General features: G+C 40.6%; 1 protein-coding gene across 20 annotated transcripts in view; it reads right to left on the bottom strand.

The window, feature by feature from the left end:
* Positions 1-22,665, bottom strand: part of slmapa (sarcolemma associated protein a) — a 76,096-nt gene that overhangs the window by 3,515 nt on the left and 49,916 nt on the right. For 4 of the 20 annotated variants that reach the window (XM_037748928.1, XM_037749315.1, XM_037749236.1 and 1 more), the window contains 13 exons: positions 21,239-21,388; positions 18,278-18,343; positions 14,445-14,504; positions 14,150-14,224; positions 12,858-12,938; positions 12,320-12,379; positions 11,911-12,036; positions 11,520-11,594; positions 10,415-10,515; positions 9,746-9,950; positions 9,517-9,634; positions 7,904-8,075; positions 7,588-7,722 (listed from right to left, as the gene is read on the bottom strand). In XM_037748928.1, coding sequence (XP_037604856.1) covers positions 7,588-7,722; positions 7,904-8,075; positions 9,517-9,634; positions 9,746-9,950; positions 10,415-10,515; positions 11,520-11,594; positions 11,911-12,036; positions 12,320-12,379; positions 12,858-12,938; positions 14,150-14,224; positions 14,445-14,504; positions 18,278-18,343; positions 21,239-21,388 — 1,424 coding nt within the window. Of the gene's footprint in view, positions 1-3,813; positions 3,902-7,587; positions 7,723-7,903; positions 8,076-9,516; positions 9,635-9,745; positions 9,951-10,414; positions 10,516-11,519; positions 11,595-11,910; positions 12,037-12,319; positions 12,380-12,857; positions 12,939-14,149; positions 14,225-14,444; positions 14,505-18,277; positions 18,344-21,238; positions 21,389-22,665 lie in introns of all 20 variants that reach the window. The other 16 variants (XM_037749087.1, XM_037749470.1, XM_037749160.1 and 13 more) reach the window with 10 other exon arrangements.

Here is a 22,665-nt window from a genome sequence, read left to right as displayed (position 1 = left end):
AAACCTAAGGAATCAGACCATGACCATGTCATACTAGCTTGTCAGGAAGGAGGCTAAATAACGCTCCAAACTTGCGTTCAAATTTGGTGAGGAAAAACTGGCATGGCCATTTTCAAAGGGGTCCCTTGACCTCCCTTGTTATTTTTATAACAAGTAAAATCATAACAGAAGTTATCTCAAAACGCTTTTCATATAGAGCAGGTCTAGACCGTACTCTATATTCTATATATGCTTCTTACCTGTAATCGTGACTATTACAATAATATATTTCTCATATTCATGCCTGGAAGAATCTTTTAATACTATTTCAGACACCCCTAAAGTGGACCATACCATTTCTTGCGTTAGTTGAACATCTCGTCTGCCTGCCTCACTCCCATCATTGCAGTGGCTCATTAAAGTCTAGACGCTGTATGTTAGTAAGACACCTGCCTACCTCTCTGGCATGTTGACAGTGTCTTTGGTTCTGGTGCAGCATTGTGTGAGCCTGTGTTTGAGCGGAAATGATGGTCTGCTGTTGCTGTGTCGTTGTGTAATTCGTACGCTGTTCCGGGGTCACTGTTTTTGTAGACATTTAGCCAAATTATTTTTCGTGAGAAGCTCAAGTCAATCAACTCAGGAGTTGACAGATGTAATTTCTCCTTCAGTCCTTTTGGAAGAAGTTCCATTTCCTGTGAGTTCAAGCTCCACTAATGTGACTCATCTCTGTTTTTCCACTTTATTGGCATTTCATAAACATCCATCTAAATCTCTGCATCATTCACAACCATGTAATCGATCGCAGATGAAGTCATCAACAAGGTCTAAATCTGTGTAGTCCTTTTATTAGCTCGGTCCGTTGCCTGTTTACATACACAACAGATGGTTTCTGCTGAGGACAAATGTATTGATGGAGTTCTCTATGTGCATCAAATAACAACTTCATGGTAAAAAAGTATATGGGTTTATAGTAAATTGTTTCCACAACTTGTGCAAAAGATAATGACTTAAATACTGAATAATAATAAAATGTTAATAAAAAATGTAATAAAAAAGACCATCTTTTGGGGCTTCAGGAGAGGCAGAGGACAGAAGGAAATAAAAACATAAGAGGAAGCAGCAAAGTAAACCAGGCCAACGAGGTTACCTGAGTAAAAAAACAGAAAAGTTACAGACCAGTTTTCCTTCACAGCAAACGACTGGAAATACTGGTCAGACATTCCCAAACAAACAAGCAGCAAACACAAGACGAACATGATGGTCAGAACGATGGAAACTGCAGTGAGTCCAAAGAAAGACTTGAAGACAAAAAGATGGATGAGTCAGTGTCAACAAAACCAACCTGTAAGCAGGTAAAGCAAGACGGAATCAAATGGAAACATAACTGAGATTAAGCCGCAGACTGGATGCAAGAAATGGAAAGAAAATTAATAAATGAACCACAAACCCTGTCGCAAGACATGGAGGAAATGATGCTTAAAATAAAAATAATAAAAGAAGCACCAACACCCTGAAAGTGAGAGGGAGCTGTGAAGATACAGTTGATGAATGAATGAATGAATGAATGAATGAATGAGGGAGGCCGGAGGAAAGTGTTAGTAACTGACTTTCATAAGGAGATGGTCAGATGTGAAGGTGAGGGCCGACTATTTAAAGGGAAACCTTTATCTTCACCAGACGTTTCAGTGGAGTCAGTAAGCTTCATGCTAACAGCTTATTTACTGTATTGAAAATAAACTTTTTGACGGTCATGTCCTGATTCTTATACCGTCTCGATGGTGTTTCGACCATCAAGACTCAGACTGTCGGTCAGACTGTCACAGAATTTAGTTTTTAATCAATACAAATTTAAACAATTCTGCATCACTTGTGAGAGCTTGTAATTTTGTCTAATACTTAGGGAATTTATCATTATCAAATTCAAATCAGAAGAATTGTAAAGTATAAATAAAGAAAAAAATAAAGAAATATTGTAAATAAAAAACCTTAGCTTATATAAAGTGAGCATTTTTCTGAAATTTTTCTGTTGAATTTTGCCTGAGCGATTTTATTGATCTTATACTTTGTGTAAACACCGTCCTGCTGCCACAAACACTCACTAGAGCACCAAAACTAGATTAATCCGCCGCTGAAGATAGTCCCCAGCAAATGCTCTATTTCCTCCTGATTGAGTGAGCTGTTTGATCAGTAGTAGGGAGGTCAAAGTATTGAGAGACAAACTAAATAATTGTTGACAATTAAGACAAATATAGAATATGATCAGCTTTTCTTGTGGGAGCCTGAGGACTAATGTTTCTTTGAAGATGAAGAACTAAAAAAATGTCTGCAGACACTGAGGTATCCCTTTAAACGGAGGGGTCTGTGGTTGGTGGGAGCCCGTCCCTTTAAAGAGCAGATAGATTTAGTGTTAGCTGCAGCAGAGCAGAAGCAGAGGAAGTGTGACTGACTTACAGGCAGACAGACCGACAGCCATGCAGTTAGAGAGACAAAGACACACCACTGTAGTGAAGATGACGATGATGATACTCAAGTCTTAGAGGGAAGTGTAGGAGGTGAGGAGAGCGTCCGGCTGATCAGAATTCAGGATTCAACACTAACAGCCATTATGTAACAGCAGTCTGCAACATGATGCATTTAATTACTAAATAAACTACATTAAACTAAATTATTATTACAATGTATTTAAATACATTTTGATTTTGATTTACTATTTGGATACCCGTTAACTTTCAACTGTGCAACAGTTACTCTTCCATTGGGTCTACAGATCTATGAAATATATTGTTACATGTATGTTCATCCAAACCCCAACTTTCCTTTCCTGGTAAATAATATCAGAGGGGCTGGATATTAAACTCTAATACTTTACTGGTACTGACCCAATGTGTCCAAAATACGGAGTATCAAATACTAAAAGTTGACATTGGAAGTCTGGTCAGATTGGCGCTTTGTTTTTGACTAAACTAAATACTAAATTTAATTTAATCAATTTTAGACTGTATTATATTTAGGCACACTTTTCGCTTTTTAAGGCAAAAAACATATTAGAGACTTGGCAACTTTTGTTCAAAAAATAAAAAATAAAAAAAAAGATTTGGTAAATTTCAGAAAGTAAGTGTGTATAATTTTGTTATCATACTATAACTCAGGTATTGTATCAACACTAGTATAGAAACATTTCAAATGACGCCCCGCCTTGTTTAGCACCCAACGACGTGTCCAAATCCCCCCCCCTAACACACTGTTGATGTGTCTAAAGTGGACTGAGATGTATGCTCTGGCAGATGAGTCTGGTCCACCTCTGCATCGGACAGATTTTCAGCGGCCTGAGACGTGCCAACAATCACAACCGTTTATCTAATATGGGGCTTGTTTGAGACAAATACTGTAAAGGGGAGAGTTGTTGAGGCATTTCCGAAAACAACCAAGACGGCTGCAGCTGATGTGGAACTTTCTGTTGAAGCCGCTAACGCGTCAGTATTGAACGAACTGGACGGTATATTTTCGCTAAAACAAGAACAATAAACTGAACTTAAAGCTTTTTTTGAGAAGAAAGATGTGTGCCGTACTTCTGAGATTAGATTTGGGAAGAATAATATTTTTCGGCCAAAGGCAGATTGTGTGGGGTCAAAAGATCACTATTAAAACTTCACAGGTTCCAGTGTACGGGTACTTCTCTTTCTTATTCTTATAATTCTCAACGTGTGACCCTGAATTCATCACAGATCAGGACGATACTTTCACCTCCGTCATCTTTCCTTCCACAGATGATGGACAGATGGAGGCAAGACAGAGACAGGCAAAGAGACAGACTGATGTCATGTCGGTGTGTACCTTTCTACCACAACTGGCCGAAACACCAGTACAGCAGAGCCAGGACAAGGCCAATGAATATGGCTTGGACAGGCTGCAGTATGGATGGCTAGAGGGGAGGGAGGGAGGGAGGAGGGAGGAGAGGGATAAGAAGATATCAGCCGGCAAATCAACCAAAACCAACATGGAGGATGGAGCAGCTACAGCCAGGGAGGAGGAAGGGGGATAGGGATAGATAGAGAGAGAGAGAGAGAGAGAGAGAGAGAGAGAAAGGGGGGAGCTTGTATCTTATCGGCCATCTCCACACATTAAACAGCCACATTCACAAAACACCACAGAAGAAGTGCCATCCGCCACCAGGCTCTTTAAAAATAGCAACATTTTCCTGTTGGATTTCAGCTCATTAACTTTCTGCACCAAGACGTCTCATCAGAAAACTGATCTGAATACCAGCTGCTGGCTGACAGTCACAACAGTCACAACAGTCCTCTGGTCTTTAAAGGAGTGAAATGTTTGGATTCTGATCTTTAATTTAACAAAATAAAAAAATAAAAAGCTAGACAAGTTCACACAATGAATGCTAAATGTTTCCTGTAAACTAGGGTGCCAATACAGTGCACTGTGCCTGGTGCAGACAAATAATGAACTTAAAGGATAATTCTGTTATTTCAACTTGAGTCTTATTTTCATAGTTTGGTCCATCACTTCTATCAGTACTAAACACATTGTACTCACCACCAACCATAACCATCATTTCAATGAGGTTTGACAAGGCAAAAAACACACTGATGGCGAAGGATGCATGTTAAAACACTATTTATATATTGTTTTTTATTATAAAAAAAAACAAAAAACTACACTGGTAGCTTCTTAAAGGGGAACTGCACCAACTTTACAAATCAAAGTCTGTTTACAGGTCGTGGTGAGTGCTACAGCGTATGTGAAAAAAGTTGCATAAAGCCTTTTGCAGCTCCAGAGAGAGCTGCACGAAGTCTGATAAACTGCCGCTTGAAAGTGGGCACACATGAATAATCCTGCTGGAATACTGTGTGCACACAACTACGGTATGTAAAGTAGGTTAAAGTATAAGCAGGAAGTGAGTCTGTGATTGATATTTACAAAGTGCACTTTGAAAGGTGAATGGTATAATGATGACCCAAACAAGTTTGTCTCTAAAGCCAAGTTCACACTACACGACTTTCAAAGTGGTCATAGCGCTGTACTGATCACACTACACAACGTGCTGTCTTTGTGTAAGTCATTGTGGTGGTGGAGGGTGGCGACGCTGGGTCACACACTACAACATCTTTCACCGGGAGGAATCCCCGATGAGTATGTCTGGTCTCCAAACTACGTTTTGTCACGAATACACACGCAAGACATACTTGGTAAATGATGTGATGCCATATGCGAAACACATTGCTGATGTTGTTGTTGGCATGTGGTCACAAAATAGTCTGTTTCCACCAGTTTCCACACTCTTTTTTTTTACTATTTATTCCTCTAGGTGCAACAACAACTTTGCTCTGTGTTGCAAATCCAGCACATACAGTAAGTTCCTACTGCTACAGGCGACCCCTCCTCCCCCAGGTTTCGTGGCTACGAGCTACAGCCAATGAGAGCAATATCTGGACCCCAACAGGTCCAGATATTGAGCATGCTAGATATCGAACGATATATATTTGAACAGTTCGCACATAACACTTGAGCGGCGATGTGCGAGCGGTGCACCTACCCTGATTTGCCTCTGATTTGGGGGCTTTTGTCGGGGAGCTCTAAAAACTGTTGGGGAGCAGAAGATCAGGGCTGAAGTCGTGTAGTGTGAACTAGGCATAACCTGGAGTTTTTTTGACTGCTTGTTTCTCAGCTATTAACTCTATGAGTGCACATAGTGAGCTTGAAGAAATGATGGACAGCACCATGAAAATTAAACCAAAGTTTAAATAACTGGAATTATCCTTTTGAATTGTCAGTTAAAACAAAGTTTTGATGATCTAGTCCTGTGAATCTGGATCAGGAATTTTATTCTGAAAAGCTCTGGGGAAACAAAACCCGAGGAACAAGACAAACATCTACCATCACGTCAACAAAAGACTGAGAGGAGTAAGAGCTGAAGACAGGTAGATGAGAGAGAGGGGGAGGAAGAGGGGTAACAGAAGAGGAGTAGGAGGAGTAGGAGGAGGATGCTGCTCCGCCTCGCTGTCATCTTCTGATTTGTGTTTCCTTGAGTTGAGAAACTAACAGCTGCTATTGATCAGCTCAGGATGGAAAGGCAGGAGAGACGACGATGTGTGATGATTTGTTATTATCTACCACTGCTATTAGATTCTGTTTATATGATTTACTCCATCTGCTTCCACCTCCAGCACAGAGGTTGTTATCAGTCCTCTTTGTTAGTTAACAGGACTGAAGGTCTGATTTAAGATTCTAACAACAGTGATTGGTGCGACTTGTTTGCGTCTACAGTTAGCTAGTAAGCAGTGAGGAGGGAGGCTGTGAACTGGAAGTGCTGGGTGGGTTACGGCTAGCAAATCCGAGACTGCCACAGTGTCCATGAGCAAGTCTGGTGCTTCTGCTGCATTAATCTTTAAGCAACAAAAATCCAAAACTGTGGAAAAGAACATCATGAAAACATCTGGATTTAAAGCTGAGCAAACAAAAGAATAAAGGTTACAACACAAATAGTTCATACTAAGGATGAAACGGTATATAACTTATATAACGGTAATCAGTATTATCGCGGTATTGTTAAAAAGTACTGATACACAGTTACATTATTATTATCATTATCATTATTCTCTCACTCACACACAAACACAGTCTATCTTCTGTGTTGCATTTGAGTAATTGTAATGAGCCAAACATAAGGGTCTTGTATTTGAGTCAACCCACTTTGCGGAATAGCTGGTCCAACTTAACAGCCCACTTTAAGTGAGTCTGAGCCGTTGTTGCTGCTAATGCCGGCTACGCATTACACAGGAATTATGCCGATTTTGGGCCCAATTCCTTCCCGACTATCGTCAGCAAAGCATTGATATTTGATGGTTCTTAAGATTATCTTTCCAGATATTCCTGTGGTGTGAGGTATGTTAAGACGCCTTGGAAGTCCATCCTGGCCGCATTGACTTCAAATCGTAAATATTAAACATGTTCAATATTTAAGTCCGATTTTGAGAGCTTTCCGTTTTCTCTAGTCGGGACTCTTGTAGTTCATGAGTGGAATCTGTTTGTGTGAGGTGTGCTGTTTTGGCCAAATCGTTGCTCTCCATACACTATAGGAGCAAAACTGTTCAATGTAATGTCATTATGTGTGGGCTCTCTCCACGTTTTAGAGTGAGCCAGCCTTAAGTTCAAGGTTAATCCCCTTTACTTCAATCAGCAGGTGGACAGCAAGACATAGGAGCTTGGCTTGGGTCTTTAGGAGTTGTAGCATTATTCACCGACAGCATGACCTGTACACACACTGCTACGCTCACATCTCGACCGCACAATCGCTAATGTTACGCCGGGCTTACAAAACATTGGCGGTAATCAAACACAGTTTTAATGATAATTCAAATTTGAAACGGTAATACTAACCGCTGCAAATTTTACCGTGGTTTATTGTGAAACCGGTAACCGTTACATCCCTAGTTCATATAGTCTTTGGTATAATTAGAAAGTGTGTGTGTGTGTGTGTGTGTGTGTGTGTGTGTGTGTGTGTGATTGTGTGTGTGTGTGTGTGTGTGTGTGTGTGTGTGTGTGTGTGCGTGTGTGTGTGTGCGTGTGTGTGTGTGTGTGTGTGCGTGTACTCACAGAGCTGGTCTTGTCCTGCAGCAGCTTCAGGCTGCTCCTGCACTGCTCCAGCTCCTGGTGGATGTTCAGCTTCTCCTTCTCTGTTCTCTCATAGCGCTGACGGAGGTCCAACAGCTGGGACTGTGTGTCTTCATACTGCACATGCACACGCACACACACAGAGACCGCTATCACATCATTTCTATATCACATATTTTCTATTTCTATTAATGTCTGTAAAGAAGTGACTTAACAACTTTAAGGGATTGTCTGCCTCTCTCTGCTGTGTGTGTGCGTGTGTGTGTGTGTGTGTGTGTGTGTGTGTGTGTGTGTGTACCTCTCTCTGCAGTGTGTGTGTGTGGGCCTGGGCCTGGTCCAGCTGGTTCTTCAGATTGCTTGCATCCTGCAGGTGTTGATTCTCCAAAGAACCCAGTTTGTCCTGTAGAACCTCCTCTCTCTTCCCCAGAGACTCCAGGCTGCAGCTGAGGACCTGACTCTGCTCCCTGGTGCTGCACACATACAGAGGATTTGTTTGTCAAACATCGTCACCTGATTGTGATTGAGCCTACTTCTAATCCTGACACATCATGTGATCAATTTAGTTATTACATAATGGCACAAACAATTGCCTCACTCGTTAAATATAGCCCTGTTACCACCGCAGGAGCTTTGCCCTGTAACTAAGAACCTTTTGAGGAACTCACTGCGTTTCCGACAGAAAGGACCCGGGTCTAAATTAAGTTCCGGCGACATTTTATGGGGCCTTTTTTACCTCCCAAAAAGGCCCCATTTAAGAAATAGTTGTAGGTTGTACAGCATCTAAACAGGTTTGAGACCGCGAGCTGCAGCTGACATCTGCAGTTTTTACTGGAGGGGTGCATTTCAGATAATAATGAGAAGTGCTGCTAATGGCACCAGAACAGTTTATTGGCAACTAAGCATAGCTGAAGCTCAGATAAAATCCTGCTGAGCTCTGGGCTCCGATGAGAACATGCAGCGATGTTTTCTCCCCATGGAGAACAGACGGAGCTGCAGTCGGTTAACCTGCTGACGGCTTCGTCTGGTTCAGGCAGCCGCCACTCAGCTGTCGTCCTGTTCTGCCTGAATCAGCTGGACTCCATGTTTCCTCAAGTCCTTCTCGTCCTCTGTCATTCTTTTAATGCTGAATCCAAACTGTGAACCTGTCAGAACCCGTAGACTTGGCGGCTCTTCAGCTGTCGTGAGCCAGAATTCATCAACTCAATCACAAAGACTTCTAGGTCCAGCTTTAACATCCACCCTCCCACAGTTTGACACGCATTCCTGATATGTTCCGAGTCGATCCTCATGTTTACATTTCACTTTTTTGGACACTTTTTTGGACACAGTATGATGTCGGGTTGGTGTGTCTGTCTATATGAAACAAAGCAAAGTTTGCCGACCATTTTCACACCTCTCTTCTCGTTCACTGATTTGTTTAAGATCAACAGCATATCAGAGTGATTTCTTTCACCGACGAGCTCCGCCGTCAATTCAACATGCTGAATCGACTACAAAGCCTCCAACACAGGAATTATTTCTTATTTCACAGGCAATTTGGGGATTTATACATTATTATTACATACTTATTCAGTATATATATAAAAATAAAAATAAAAAGGAAGCATTCGAATACTGATTTGGAGGTCAAATACCATGGCAACGATCAAAGCTTTGTAGCATTCGGGTCAGCCCTAATCTTTTCAATTCTGTCAGCTGGAGATTAGCTTATGATTGTTTGAATTTCATTCCTGAAAATTTGTTTGGCTTCTTACAAGCTTTTGAAATGTAATAATTTAAATTTAAAAACATTATCAATTTATGGTTCACTGTTTGAGTAACCACGTTCTTTTGATGTTTGGGGCTTCAGAAAATGCTGTGTGTGTGTGTGTGTGTGTGTGAGTGTGTGTGAGAGAGAGAGAGAGAGAGTACCTGCTCAGCTCAGTCTCCAGGCGGTGCAGTTTGTCCGTAAGAGTTTTCCGTTCACCTCTCAGGCCGTCACAGTCCTGCTGCAAACACACACACCGCTGCTGCAACGTAACACACTCCGCTGAAAGAGAAGAAGAGGAAGTATAGTTATGATTAATATCTGTGTGTTTAATGACATGTTGTTAATCTGGATTCAGCCTAACACACACACACACACACACTCTGTGCTCACCCTGCAGCTGGTTGGCGGTGCTCTGCTGCTGTTTCTGCTGTGTGAAGGCCTCCTGCAGCCGGCTGATCTCCACCTCGTACTTGGCGGCCGTGTCCCTCCAGTGCTCCAGCTCGGACCGCACGCTGCCCAGGTCGGTCTGCAGGGCGGAGATCTCGCGTTCCCGCTCCGCCGTGGCTGCCTCCATGGCGTGCCGCAGGACGAGAATCTGACAGCAGAAACACAATCCGTGAGTCGGTCAGTGACGTCATATGACTGGGATTTACTGTAAACTGACAGGCAGAGGGTGTCCAGTTTCTTTGTGTGCAGGGAAGAGTCAAAGGGAATCAGAGGGAAGTCGGGAGGATTCAGTAGGACACAGAAGGAAGCAAAAGACACTCACGAGGAGTCAGAGAGGTGTCAGGAGGAGTCAGTAGAAGAGAGAAGTGAGTAAAAGGGAGTCGACTGGAGTCAGAGAAAAGACAGGGGAGTCAGCCACAAGGGGAGGGAAGTCGGGGGGGAGTTTGGAAGAGTCAGATGGCTGTCAGGAAGAATTGGAGGGGAAGTTGAGGAGAGTCAAAGAGGCATCAGAGGGAGTAATGTCAGGTTGTCAGGAGGAGCTGTGGGAAATCAGAGGGAGTTGTGAGGAGCCAGAAGGTAAAAGGCAGGAGTGGTAATGAGATGGAGTGGTACCTCCTCCTGGGCGCAGTAGAGCTCCTCTCTGGTGGTGCAGATGGTGCTCTCCCTCTGCTCCTTCAGTGCCTCCATGTCGGCCTGCAGCTTCCCAAGCTGAGCTAAACACACACACACACACACAAAGAGAAGTGAGGTTGGAGCGAGGTACATTATGGAACATATAGGTGTATAGTAATAGCCCCATTTCCACCGCAGGAACTTTGCCCCGGAACTAAGAACCTTTTGAGGAACCCACCGCATTTCGACCGACCACAGGGATCACGTTCTAAATTAAGTTCCAGGGCCTTTTTTACCACCCAAAAAGGCCCTGGTCAGGGGTAGCACTTGGAGTTTGAAGGGATGACCGTCGCTGACTGGTGAAACACACACAAAACACCGCAGCTGCAACGGCTTCAACTCGTGTCCTGCTTCTCTCATAAACAAGGAAGTAATCTAATATCGATTCGTTTGATAACCTTGAAAGTAAAGTTAGGCTCTGCTGTCGGCTTCCTGACTCGTTTAAAAAAAAAGACAGAGAGAAAAAGACAGAGAGAGAGATTGTGTGAGGGTGCTGAGAGGGTGAGTGATAGAAGAGAGACAGAGTGCGACGGTGCTATGAACGAGAGAAAGACAGAAAAGCTATTTTCTGATTGTTTCACGGCGTTAACGTTCTAAAGCACAAATAATTAACTATCAGACACTCAACAGATGATTTATTGGGGAGACAGACGCTCTTAGTTTCATTTTCCTCCTCTGCATTTCATTCATTACATCCAATGTGCATCAGTAAATATATACAGCAGTAAATATCGTCGAGGTGAGACAAAACCATTTTTTTTTCAGCATGTTTTTTTTTTATGAAACAGGTGGACGCCCTGAACTGCAATCTGCAGTGTGTTTACTGCTGTGACCACCAGCAGCCCTCGTCTACAACTTGCCTAATCTTTGCAGGTCTTTTGGCCGCGGTGGAAACGCAGACAACAGTGGGCTGAAGGAGCCTTTTAGTTCCAGGGACAAAAGTCCCAGAACTTTTGGTAGAAACCCAGCTATTGTGTGTGTGTGTGTGTGTGTGTGTGTGTGTGTGTGTGTGTGTGTGTATGTGTGTGTGTGTGTGTGTACTTACTCTGCAGGTACTGGATCTGTTTGGTTGACTCTTCAGTCTGCTGAGAATTGCTCCTCCTCTCCTCCTCCAGCAGAGCTACAGACAAACACAGAAAGTCATATGGTCACCATCTTTATCTGGTATGATGTCATGTGACGTACAATGAGAGTAATATGTGAATTAAATGTGTCCTTACAACAATGTCAGAATCACTAATGTCATATATTAGAGGGAAACTCAATCAACAGTGCCAACATTTTAGGATCTCCACCTGCTCAGTTTAATTTATCACAGTCCACGTTTGATTTTCACAATATCAACTGAAATGGGAGGAAATTTAAGAACCTGTGGATTCTAATAAGAGCTAGGATGTGGTGTAATTGTAGTGGGGTTGTTTTATACTGTTAGTTACCTTGTAGCTCCAGACATCTCTGCTTGCCAGTGTTGGCTAATTCCTGGGCGTCCAGAAGCTCTCTGTGAAGGTGGTGGATGACCTGCTCCGTGTCTCCAGGCTCTAGACCGGCCCGATGCAACTCAGCTACACACACACACAGAGTAATTCAACATTTTCATTTTTTTTAATTAATGAAAAAAAACTCTTCGCACATATAATGGCCCCATGTCATACACTATCAATCAATAAAGTGAATAACGGACTCAAAGAAAAGAGACATTTAGAGGAACTGCAGCCACCGACACTGAGCAGCTCTCCCTGAAGGACAGTTTACTGAATTACTGAATCTAATAACCTTGGTTACTGTTGATGGTCTGTTAGTGCAGCAGAGCAAAACTACAAAGCAGAGATGAGCTGCCATGGTTACCTTTGAGCAGAGCTACTCTGTTCTGTGGTTCATTCAGCTCCTGGTCGTCCATGTTGCCGTCTGAAACACACACACACATATATTACTTTCTGATGTGTTTCTAATAAGTACTACAAAACAATTACAAAGTGATTTAAATATCCACAAGGTAAAAAAACAGATATGATTATATATTTTTTTAAATAAAGACACATAACAGCATTTTATCTTCAGCCAGTGTTGCCTGGTTCTACAAAGATAACAGATGTACTTTTCTGAATGATCAATAACAATATTAGAAAATACATCTTTATGTTATTTAGTTCTTAGTAGGTTACTTAATACTTTATTACAGACTAGATGCTCTGTGTAACCTGATGCAGAGAACAGACTTCAACACTATTAAAAGGAAAGTTCAACAGCAGAAAAAAACTTGAAATGAACAATGATGTAAGGCAAAAACCTGAGAGAGTGAGAGAATCGCATAAATGACACTTAAATACTTAAAGATAAAGAAATTCTGGTTACAACATGACTCATTGTGTGTGATTTTACTGACCTGACGTGTCGTCACTGCTGCGGTCTTTGCTGGGACTCAGAGTGTCTGACATGTCAGACTCTTTGGCATCCATCTGATTCCCTGTGGACACACACACACGCAGACACACACACAAAGGTTAGCCAGGAGGGGACAGAACGGTTGTGGAAAAAAAGACGAAATCCATATAAAACCAGCAAACAAAATGAAGGAATAACAATAAAAGAGCCCACCAAAATAGAAAGGCGTAAAAAAATGAATAAATAGGTCCCCACATGTATGTGTATGTGTGCAACAGATATACACATACTTGTGTGTAGTGCACTGACTGGATTATAGTGTGTGTGAGGCACTGCAGGGTTCAGGTGGTGAACCAGAAACAACAAAAGCAGCAGTTTAGAGCAGCTTTAGTACCATTCATTGTTACTGTGTGTTTGACTGAAGGGTTAGACATGTAGACGTGATGGTTAAGGTTTTGGGAGTGACAATTAGTGTCCTGAAAAGTATAGAAATATTAAAAATGTGTGTGCGTGTCCAGAGAAAATGTATTGTATATCAAAGCCCCCCACACATGGCTGCTGGTGAGCCTGAGCATTGTGTGGATGACAAACACACAGAGCTCTCACAACAGCAAAGACAGAGGTCAAAGGTCAGAGGTCAGTATAGAGGATGTCTACTTGTCAGCAGGTTTTGCCCTTTGTGACTTCACAAAAAGTCAGTCAGTCAGTCAGTGTCCCCCTAGTTCGATGAAAACAACGAAAACATTTCAAAATAAATGAATAAAGAGCACGCCCTCTAAAGAAACCCGGTGAAGATATTCTCTAACGTTTAATAATACGATCACAAGAGATAAACAAGAACTGGCACAAATTAGAATTTTTGGTTTCTGATGGTTATTTTTTATTAAAGAACATAAAACTGTAAACCATTTATACCAGCACAGAGTTTCTCAGGGGATGTTTTTGGAGCCTCATGTTGTGCTGAAATTGAAAAACTAAAATCTTACGATTTTTGTAAGCACGTGTATTGCAAGTCCGACTCCCCGTCACACCAAATTATGTATTTTTAAGATGTTTTCTAAACTCAAATGACCTCCTTTAAGGAATAACTCAGTGCGTAGATTGTGTGGTTAACGTTAGCAAGTGTCATTGTGTGGTCGAGAGAGAGAGAGAGAGAGAGAGAGAGAGAGAGAGAGAGAGAGAGAGAGAGAGAGAGACAGAAAGCGTGTGTGACGGAGTGACGGTGAGATGAAGTCAGCCGTAACTAGCTGTGAGCGTAGCAGTGCAGTGTGTACAGTTTAGTGTGCTCTCTACCTTTGAGTCGATCAGGGCTGGCCAGGATGTCGTCTTCTGCCGTCTGGTTGTTCTGTAGGTGAGCGTCCATCACTTCTACAAACACACACGTATAAACACGAGGGCTTAATTTTTGGTTCATACATGTTAGTGATGATAGAATATTCTTGATTTTACATCGGTTTCATCAGATTCAGAGTTTGTGTTCTCTCTGATTTCTGATGGTCGGTCACAGACTGAACTACTCCAGGCCTCTGACAACAGATATATTATTATTGATAAGTGCTCTAGACTTGAAGCTTAGTTGAGCTCTTACCATCAAAGTTGGCCAGTTTGTGGATTGAAGAACTTACAGTCTCCTTCAGCTGTTTGACCGCTGGAGGGAGAAAAAAAAAGAAAACCACGAGAATCAGTCAATAAAGCCAGTTTGAATTAGTTTTAGAATTTGAAATTGAATCATTTCAAGTCTATCCCGAACTCTGCCAACTTAACATCCTGTAAACAACAACCAGCAATCATACAGCCATTTACACTGACTCAGGGCGAGTTATCAGCTGGATTAGTGGCTGGTTAGTACAGATGTTAAGTGTAGAATCTCACTGAACTAAAGTTTCCCTTTAGCTACTGAAGTCAATCAAATAAGGGAATAAATGTGCTTGTTGTTTTTAAACATTTCACATTAAAAGTATAAATAAAACAATTTGGTTGCAGGTATTACATGAAAAAGTACATCTACTGTTGTATAACAGTTATGTTGTAACCTAAAACAGAGACAGCTGTGTAGTTGCTCTGGAGAAGGGCATCAGATTAATGACTAAAACATGTGAAATACAGACTAATCCAGGTTATAGACTGAAATAAACATGCCATCATCACCTCTGTGGCATCTCACTTGTATATCTGCGATATAACACTATGATGTATATAAAGGATTTTTCCTTTTTTGCCACGTTTGTACAGCAAAAATAATTCCAAGATAACCTGTAAAATCTAATACATGTTGAAATAAAGTCCTTGAAATGTCACTGAAAAAAAAGGGACCGATGTAATGTTTGGATCAGATGCCTAGATATCTTTTCATCTGAAAAAAACACACATACTTGGTTGTGCTGTTATCAGCTGCTCCCACAATAAACTTCAAAATCCACAACTCAATTCAATCTGATTCATCGCTATGAAATCATCCTAATCCATCTAAAGCCATACGTTCTCCAAGTCGCAAAGAGAAGAATTATTTTCGGTGTCAGTGAAACTACGTTCAGTTTGACTGTGTCACCACAGTAATAGCAGAGTTATTAGAGAGCACAAAACACATCTCAGCCTATAATAATATCCACTTCTAAAATGTCTAGCAACAACAGAGGGAGATGGAGGACCTCTACAACGTCTACTGCAACCAGCAACAACGGCAGCAAGTGGGACTGCCAGCAGTGTTGCAGAAACACTTGCTTGCTATCAGCTGCCAGTTACATACGTCACTGCAGCCAACAAACAAAGAAAAGAAGAGATGACAGTTCAACATCAGCTGATGTCTGGTTGACTGCCTACAGAAATGTAGGCAGTCAAGGAAACTTTCCACAAACTAGATACTTGAACTGCTTAAGGTATTCAAAGTGTTTATTAGAGAAGCTGTTGAACAAATTCTCTCCAAGACGACCAGAGGAAAAGAAAGAACCAAAAGAGGAGGAGGACAACAGAAACACAAGAAGATAGAAACCTAAGCTAATCAGGTGAAAATCTATATAAAAAAAAGGCAGCATGCAGAAACAAAAGATGTGAAGATCAGCTAAAGAAAAAGAAAAGTGTGTGAGAAACTGAGAACCAACCGGTCAGCCGGCGGTACCGTTACAACCACTACATACCACTAAAACTACCAAAGCACCAGTAAAACATGTAACTACCAGACAAGAAGTTCAGACAGCAACGTGACACTATATATACTCAAAAATAATTCTAATTGTTCAGTACAGTGTTTGTTTAAAGGGTGAGTTCACTCAAATCACAAGTGTCTTTGCCCTAGGCGTATCTAGCAGTGTCTCTCCTGGTTACTCAGGATGAACCCCCTGCAATAAGTTTCAAATAGTTTATAATGCAATCTATTGACAGTGATGTCTGTAGATTATTCTGAATAATGGGGACGTTGTTTCTAGAGAGAGATGCTGCTCTCGAGATTTTCAAGTGTAATTTGTCTATGCATTCAGCACCACAAACAAAATTCCATTCATGTTCATTCCATGTTGAGGTGGAGGCAAAAATCTCCAAACGTGCACAAATAAAAACCACAAATATCTGCATGGATAGATGCTACTGGAGGTAGGTAGGAAAAGTAAAGAAAAGTAAAAGTTAAACTAAATTATTTCTGTTCTATTGTCATAATTTTAATGTCTCTACCGAAATGGCCTGTGTTGAACAATAAGATTACTGTATACTATGTATACTGTCGAAATATGTATACTATTATAACTATTTACTTACTTACTTATTTATCAATTTTTTTCCCGGCTGCTTCCCAGAGGAGCATAAAGTGAGCGATGGACATAAATGGAAATGAAAAAAATCCAGCACGCAGATTTTGAGAGCAATCTCAAACTTTTTCATATCAATGACCTCCAAAATCAATGTCCAATAGCCCACAGAGCATGGATGTATAAGAGGTTGTGTCCTATGCTTTTGCCCTGCGTGTTAGTAAATAGCCTTCAACTAAATTAAATTCTGTTTATGTCATGCTACTAGCACTACTAGCTACTGGCTGATAGCCGGTTGTTTGGGAACAGAGACGTTAATACATCCACCACGGTACAGGCTTACAGCATACAGCCCATGGGTGTATTATAAGATAATAAAAGTGATGAATTACAGCCAGAATATCCATTATTACAGCTGCATAGAGCTAGCAGGAAGCAGAACCAGATATGTCATATATAAGCGTGCAGGACGGTGCAGTCCTGCGGACCTGATGCACGTTCATTATGCCGAGGAAAATAACTCTGGATTCAGCTATTAGCTAATTTAACAACTGTTAGGACATAATGATTTAAATGAGGCTATTTAAGTGTTCATAATGGGAAGTTGATTTACCTCGAAAAAAATTATCCTCTGATTTACAGACGTCTCTTTATACATCCATGGCCACAGACTCATTGTTTTCAGTCCAAAATGGCGTCAGCGCTACCGCAGCACCATCTAGCAACTGTTGCCAAAAAGTTTTTGTCTCTTTGCTTCTATGCTCTTTAATATTGGGCTTTAGAACATAACACCCATCTTGTGACGTACTGTACTGATGTGTACAACTCAAATCAAAGATGTCGGTTATGACTTTCTTTACACTGTGCGGAAACAAAGTGTACGGACAAAAAGTTACCATCTAGAGCTACCAGCTACCAACTGGACTTTATAATGAAAGAAAACCAGCGGGGAAAATATTTTTCAAAACATCTGGTCTGTCAAGAAACTAGTTCTCGAAACTAGATGGAGTCTTTGAGAATGAGAATGATATCCAGAAACTTGACAGATCATCAGAGGCTCTTTCTTCTCTGTTGTTTGACAGACAGAGGACCCTTTTTCTGTTAAATGTCTTCCCATATGTACATGATTGAGTTATAAACACTATTCAACCAGAAGAGTGTATCAGGTTTAATTTGATGTTTAACAGCAACTAATCCACACCCTGCTCCATCAAAGAAGTTTCCTCTGGAGCATCAGATATGTATGTATATAGTATATATAAGTATGGAAGCACATTTCCACCAGGAAAAGCAAAGAAATAGATGTTAAGCATGTTAATGAAAACAATCTGGGTAAATACCATGATGAGATACTAAGACAAAATCATTACTTATTAAGTCAGAAATATGAGAAAAGACAACATTATGACTTGAGAAATAAGTAAAAATTACTAATCTTAATTATCTCAAAATTGACTTAATATCTCATAAGTACATTTCGCAATAAAGTCTTATTTTGATTTAACTTAAATAAACTATAACTGTAAAATAAAACTTTAACTTACCATCTTATAATTTAGATTTTTTTGTCTTTTCCTGGCGTGTTAACTATCAGTGTGTGTGTTTCTTTCTGTGTGTGTGTGTGTGTGTGTGTGTGTGTGTGTTGGTGTGGCAGCATACAGCAGGAATGGGAAACAGTACTCACGCGGACACTCAATCAACTGTTGGATTCTAGTCGAGTCTCCTCCGCTGTTGTTAACATGACAGTTGTCTGATAGAAACACAGAGCACTGACATTACTAAGATGACTACCAAGAGTGGAGTTGGGTATTTATTTCAGATTGTATTGATTCTGCTCATCAATGTCATATCTAATTATTTAAGAATAGAAACAAAATATGTTGGAGACAAACACCCTGTATTACAAGCAGAAAGAGGCAGCCTGACAATTGTCATTTTTTGGGATTATTTTTAGTAAAACATGAAATAAATTTTAAAAAATGTGTATACTGTATTTTACGATGCATAAGTTGAATGTTCACTTGTTTTCCCTCTGGTCCTATCATTAGCTGATTTAGAGGCATTATGACATCAAAACTACAGGAAATGCTTCAACATGTTAAATGGACTTCTTCCCTGCATGATATTATAGAAATTATTTTCAACTAAATATTTACTGTGTCCTATGGAAACCCTGAGAGACGTGAGAGAAGTGTGAAAACAAATTTGGCTGATCCACTTTCTAAAATGTTTTCTTTCCTGTGTTTATGACTTAAAGGCAGGTATACAAAAGGTTTTGACAGGATAATCAAAGATCCTTAAATGTTTTTCCATCTGTTAAACAGGTGGAAAAAAAATTTGGCAGGTGAAAAAATAAAAGTCTTTTGTTTGTTGTTGTAATACTTATTTCGGCCACTATTCCATGTTCTAAATAGGACTAAAAGCATTTGTGTTTTCTTCCAGGTGAGTTTTAATTTCTCCATGCACTCTTAACACAAGGTAGATATATTGTGTTACACCTGTGTATTTGTGTGCAAGCTGTGTTAATTAAAACTCACCTGGAAGAAAACCTGAATGCTTTTAGTCCTATTTAGAACATGGGGTAGTGGTGTACTTCAAACTCTTGTGGCCAATATGAGCATTAAGCCACCCACACATGGTCAGCAGTAAAATCACTCTTGGCGGAGACGCTACCCTTGGTGTGATGCACCGCTCGAAATCGCCCCTGAGTGCTGCGCTCGAAGTTCAAATTATTTCAACTTTGACCTTGGTTGCAGCTGACCTATTGAAGCGCAACCAATAAGAACAGTTGCAACTGTTATTGCCCAGGAACAGTGAATGCTGTTCCTTACACTCTTTTTGGGGACATATTTTACCTGCTGCCTCTGCAAGGCTCTGCGCCCTACCTCGCGGAAAATGATCTTGACAAAAAAAAACAAAAAAAAACTGCCAAAACTTTTCTTTCACAGATGAGAAAAACCTTATCATTAAATTTATTATATCAAAAATTATCCCTCAAAACTTTTTTTTTTCACCCAGTCTGCTATATTGTGACAATACACACATGTTGATAGCTAGCTATGTTGTATATTGAAGAGCTGGAGGTCAAATTTGTACTTTCTGAAATCAATGAGCAGAATCAAAAACAATCTTTCTTAATGAACACTCGGTTCCTCTCAATACCCAACCCTGTATTAGAGACGACGAGAAAGAAAAGAGCTGAAGACAGAAATCATGACAGAGAGAAGACAGACAGATACAAGCAGGTAGAAAGCATGACAGAACTAACGAGTTACAGAGAGATTGATAACTACACGGACAGAGAGATGCTTGGTAAACAAACGGGCAGGGCAGAAATCAAAGCCATACATGGCAGGAATAATACAGTGTTTCTGGACAGATTCCACAACGCTGTAACAGAAGACAGGATGTGGACAGGCAGACAGACAGCCAAGTCTCTCAATAACTTTTCACTTCAACGTGGAATTCACCAGCCCCAACAGATTAAACTCAACTACAACTACAAGTTTCTGCATCAGAGCACAAACTCACAACTCCAGCAACCAGAGTCCGAATGGAAACTCAAGATGTGACCAAAACAAAGAGTGAAATCCAAAAGTGTCTCAAACAAAACAAAAAATGGACTCAACAACACCACAGATTTACTGGAGAGCAGTCCCCTGACATTATCTATGCAGAAAATGAAGAGGATTTCTAGATCAACCAAAGACTCAACCTCTTTATGAACCTCACATCATGAAGAAGACTAGAAGACTAAATCTAGAGGAAAAATCACTTCTGACGCGTGGTGTTACATTTTTTATACTAGGCTCATTTAAGCTATACAAGCATTGAAAAGAAAAGTAATTTCGTAGGCAATGATCCAAGACTGTCATATCATATTGTCTAATGCACATTAAGTGTGAACTTAAAATGAGGCTTTGGATCAAAAGTTAATTCAGCATTTCTGATAAACCTTACTGTGAAAATACGGAAAACTAAAAAAAAAAAAAGATCAGCATTTCAGTAAATGACTCACTTCAAACGATCAATATTTTAACTTTTATAAAAATCGAATTTTATAGGTTTTATTTTTATTTTTTTTTAAATAGTATTATATTCTGAGATGTTTTAAAGTTATTTACATTTGATTCCTTGTCAATAGAGTGCTGCAGGCATGACGTATTTTTGTAGGCCAACCCGGAAGACAGCATCACCCTGGTTATTACAGAAAATAAACTCTGTGGCAAACAAACGTTTATGATGCTTGCATGTTTTGTTCTGTAAAATAATCTCCACAAATGAACACCACTTCATGATTTTTGATGCGTAAATGCAATCGCCGGATGTAAAAGCCAACGTTAGGCTATAAACGAACTACACAAACGGTCGCATGACCATAAAATCTCTTCAGCTTGTGTTAACCACAGGTCTTATTAAAAGGCATCTAATTAAAAACCCATTCAAAAAAAACATTGACTTTGAGAAGAGGGAACTGGAAGTGCTAAAATGCTAACTTATTTCTGGGTTTTAGGATTCATTCCTGCAGCACTCTATTGTTCTGTATTATGTCGGACTGTTTACTTTTATTTTGTAAAGCAAAACCCGCTAAAGAACAGTTCTATATATAAATGAAGCTGTCTATTATTATGATAATCAAACTGACTTCCGTTAACATCTTCATCTTCACCAAATGCACCATCATCGGTGTCTGTATCCTCCTCATCCTCGTCTTCCTCCTGGCTCTCAGGTGTCTGCAGGCTCTGTTTGTCCTCGACAGGCTCCTCTACTGGTCCGTGGGAGACAATGTCGACATCTGTCATGTGACCAGATCAGATATATATATACAAACACGATTTTGTCGAAACTTTACCAGCCAAACACATGTTCATAACAGAGCAAGAGTCCAAATGATGGCGGGTTTCCTTCACAAAGTGGCTACTGTGGCGGAGTGAGCGGTGAAACAGTCACCTCCAGCATTCATATTCAGTGTTGTCATTCAATCACCAAGAAGTCAATCAGTGACCAGAAGCTCTTTTTCCCCCAGAAGAAGAAAAACAAAGCAGTGGACAGTTTGGCAACCATGGAAACAACCCAGATTATCCAGAAAGCCCAACAAGCCCTGTTCAGGCTCGTTCGGTGCCACCGTGTCCCTGAGACAAGCCGCCTCCTCTGAGACAGCCGCGGCCATCCTGTCATTCAAAGATCACATGTTTGGATCCTCGTAAAGGCGGGTGTTGATCCTGGCGGCTTTGGCGTGTTTTACACACTGAATTTGGGAAATTTATCTGTGCTTTATCACAATTTGAGCCATTACTGTGGTTTGAATAAAAAATAAAAAATCTCAACAAGCTACATCAGTAGATTGTTTTCAGCCAGAGAGTGATTTTAATACTTCTATGCTACGAGGCCAAAAATGTCTAACTCTGGTGGTACAGCCAGGTGTCCTGTCTAAAAATCCCAGAACAAGACATCTGTATGCTGTGTGCATCATTGCACAGGATGAACAAGACTTGACTATAATTACAGCTAGTGGTGAAACATTAGGATACTGTATTTAAACGACAACACCTGCACTGAATGATTGCACTTTGGTACTTTTACTTTGGTAAAGATTATTATCCAAATCATCCATTGCACTGGCTTGATCTTTTCCCATTCCCTGTGCTTCAACACACTATGCACATTTGAACACTATACGCCACTACACACATTTTATTGGATTCACAGATTACTTTACTGCACTGCAATAATCCCTCAACGTTTCTGGTATCTTTGCACAATGCATTTAAAAGGCACAATGAGTAGGATTTTCGTTAAAAAAAATTATCGACTCAAACTAAAATAATCCCTCTCAATCATCACTTCTGACCAACTAGACGTGTGTGGTGGTGTCTGTATCTGCAGAGACTCTGCAGCCCTCTGCCTGGATTTTCTTTTTTTGTTGTGTTTGGGACGTTTCTGGGCGTCAACCTCTATAAAAATTTAGCAACCAGGTGCCAGATCTTAAGCACGCATCCAAGAGGAAGCTACGAAAAAGGCGGACACAGTGCCAAAACAAACGCAAATATTTTTGTTAATCTGGGATTGGCT

This window comes from Sebastes umbrosus, chromosome 1, assembly GCF_015220745.1.
Source record: "Sebastes umbrosus isolate fSebUmb1 chromosome 1, fSebUmb1.pri, whole genome shotgun sequence".
Taxonomy (NCBI): domain Eukaryota; kingdom Metazoa; phylum Chordata; class Actinopteri; order Perciformes; family Sebastidae; genus Sebastes; species Sebastes umbrosus.
The sequence above is the reverse complement of the archived record's forward strand: the minus strand, read 5'-3'. Positions and strand labels throughout refer to the sequence as shown.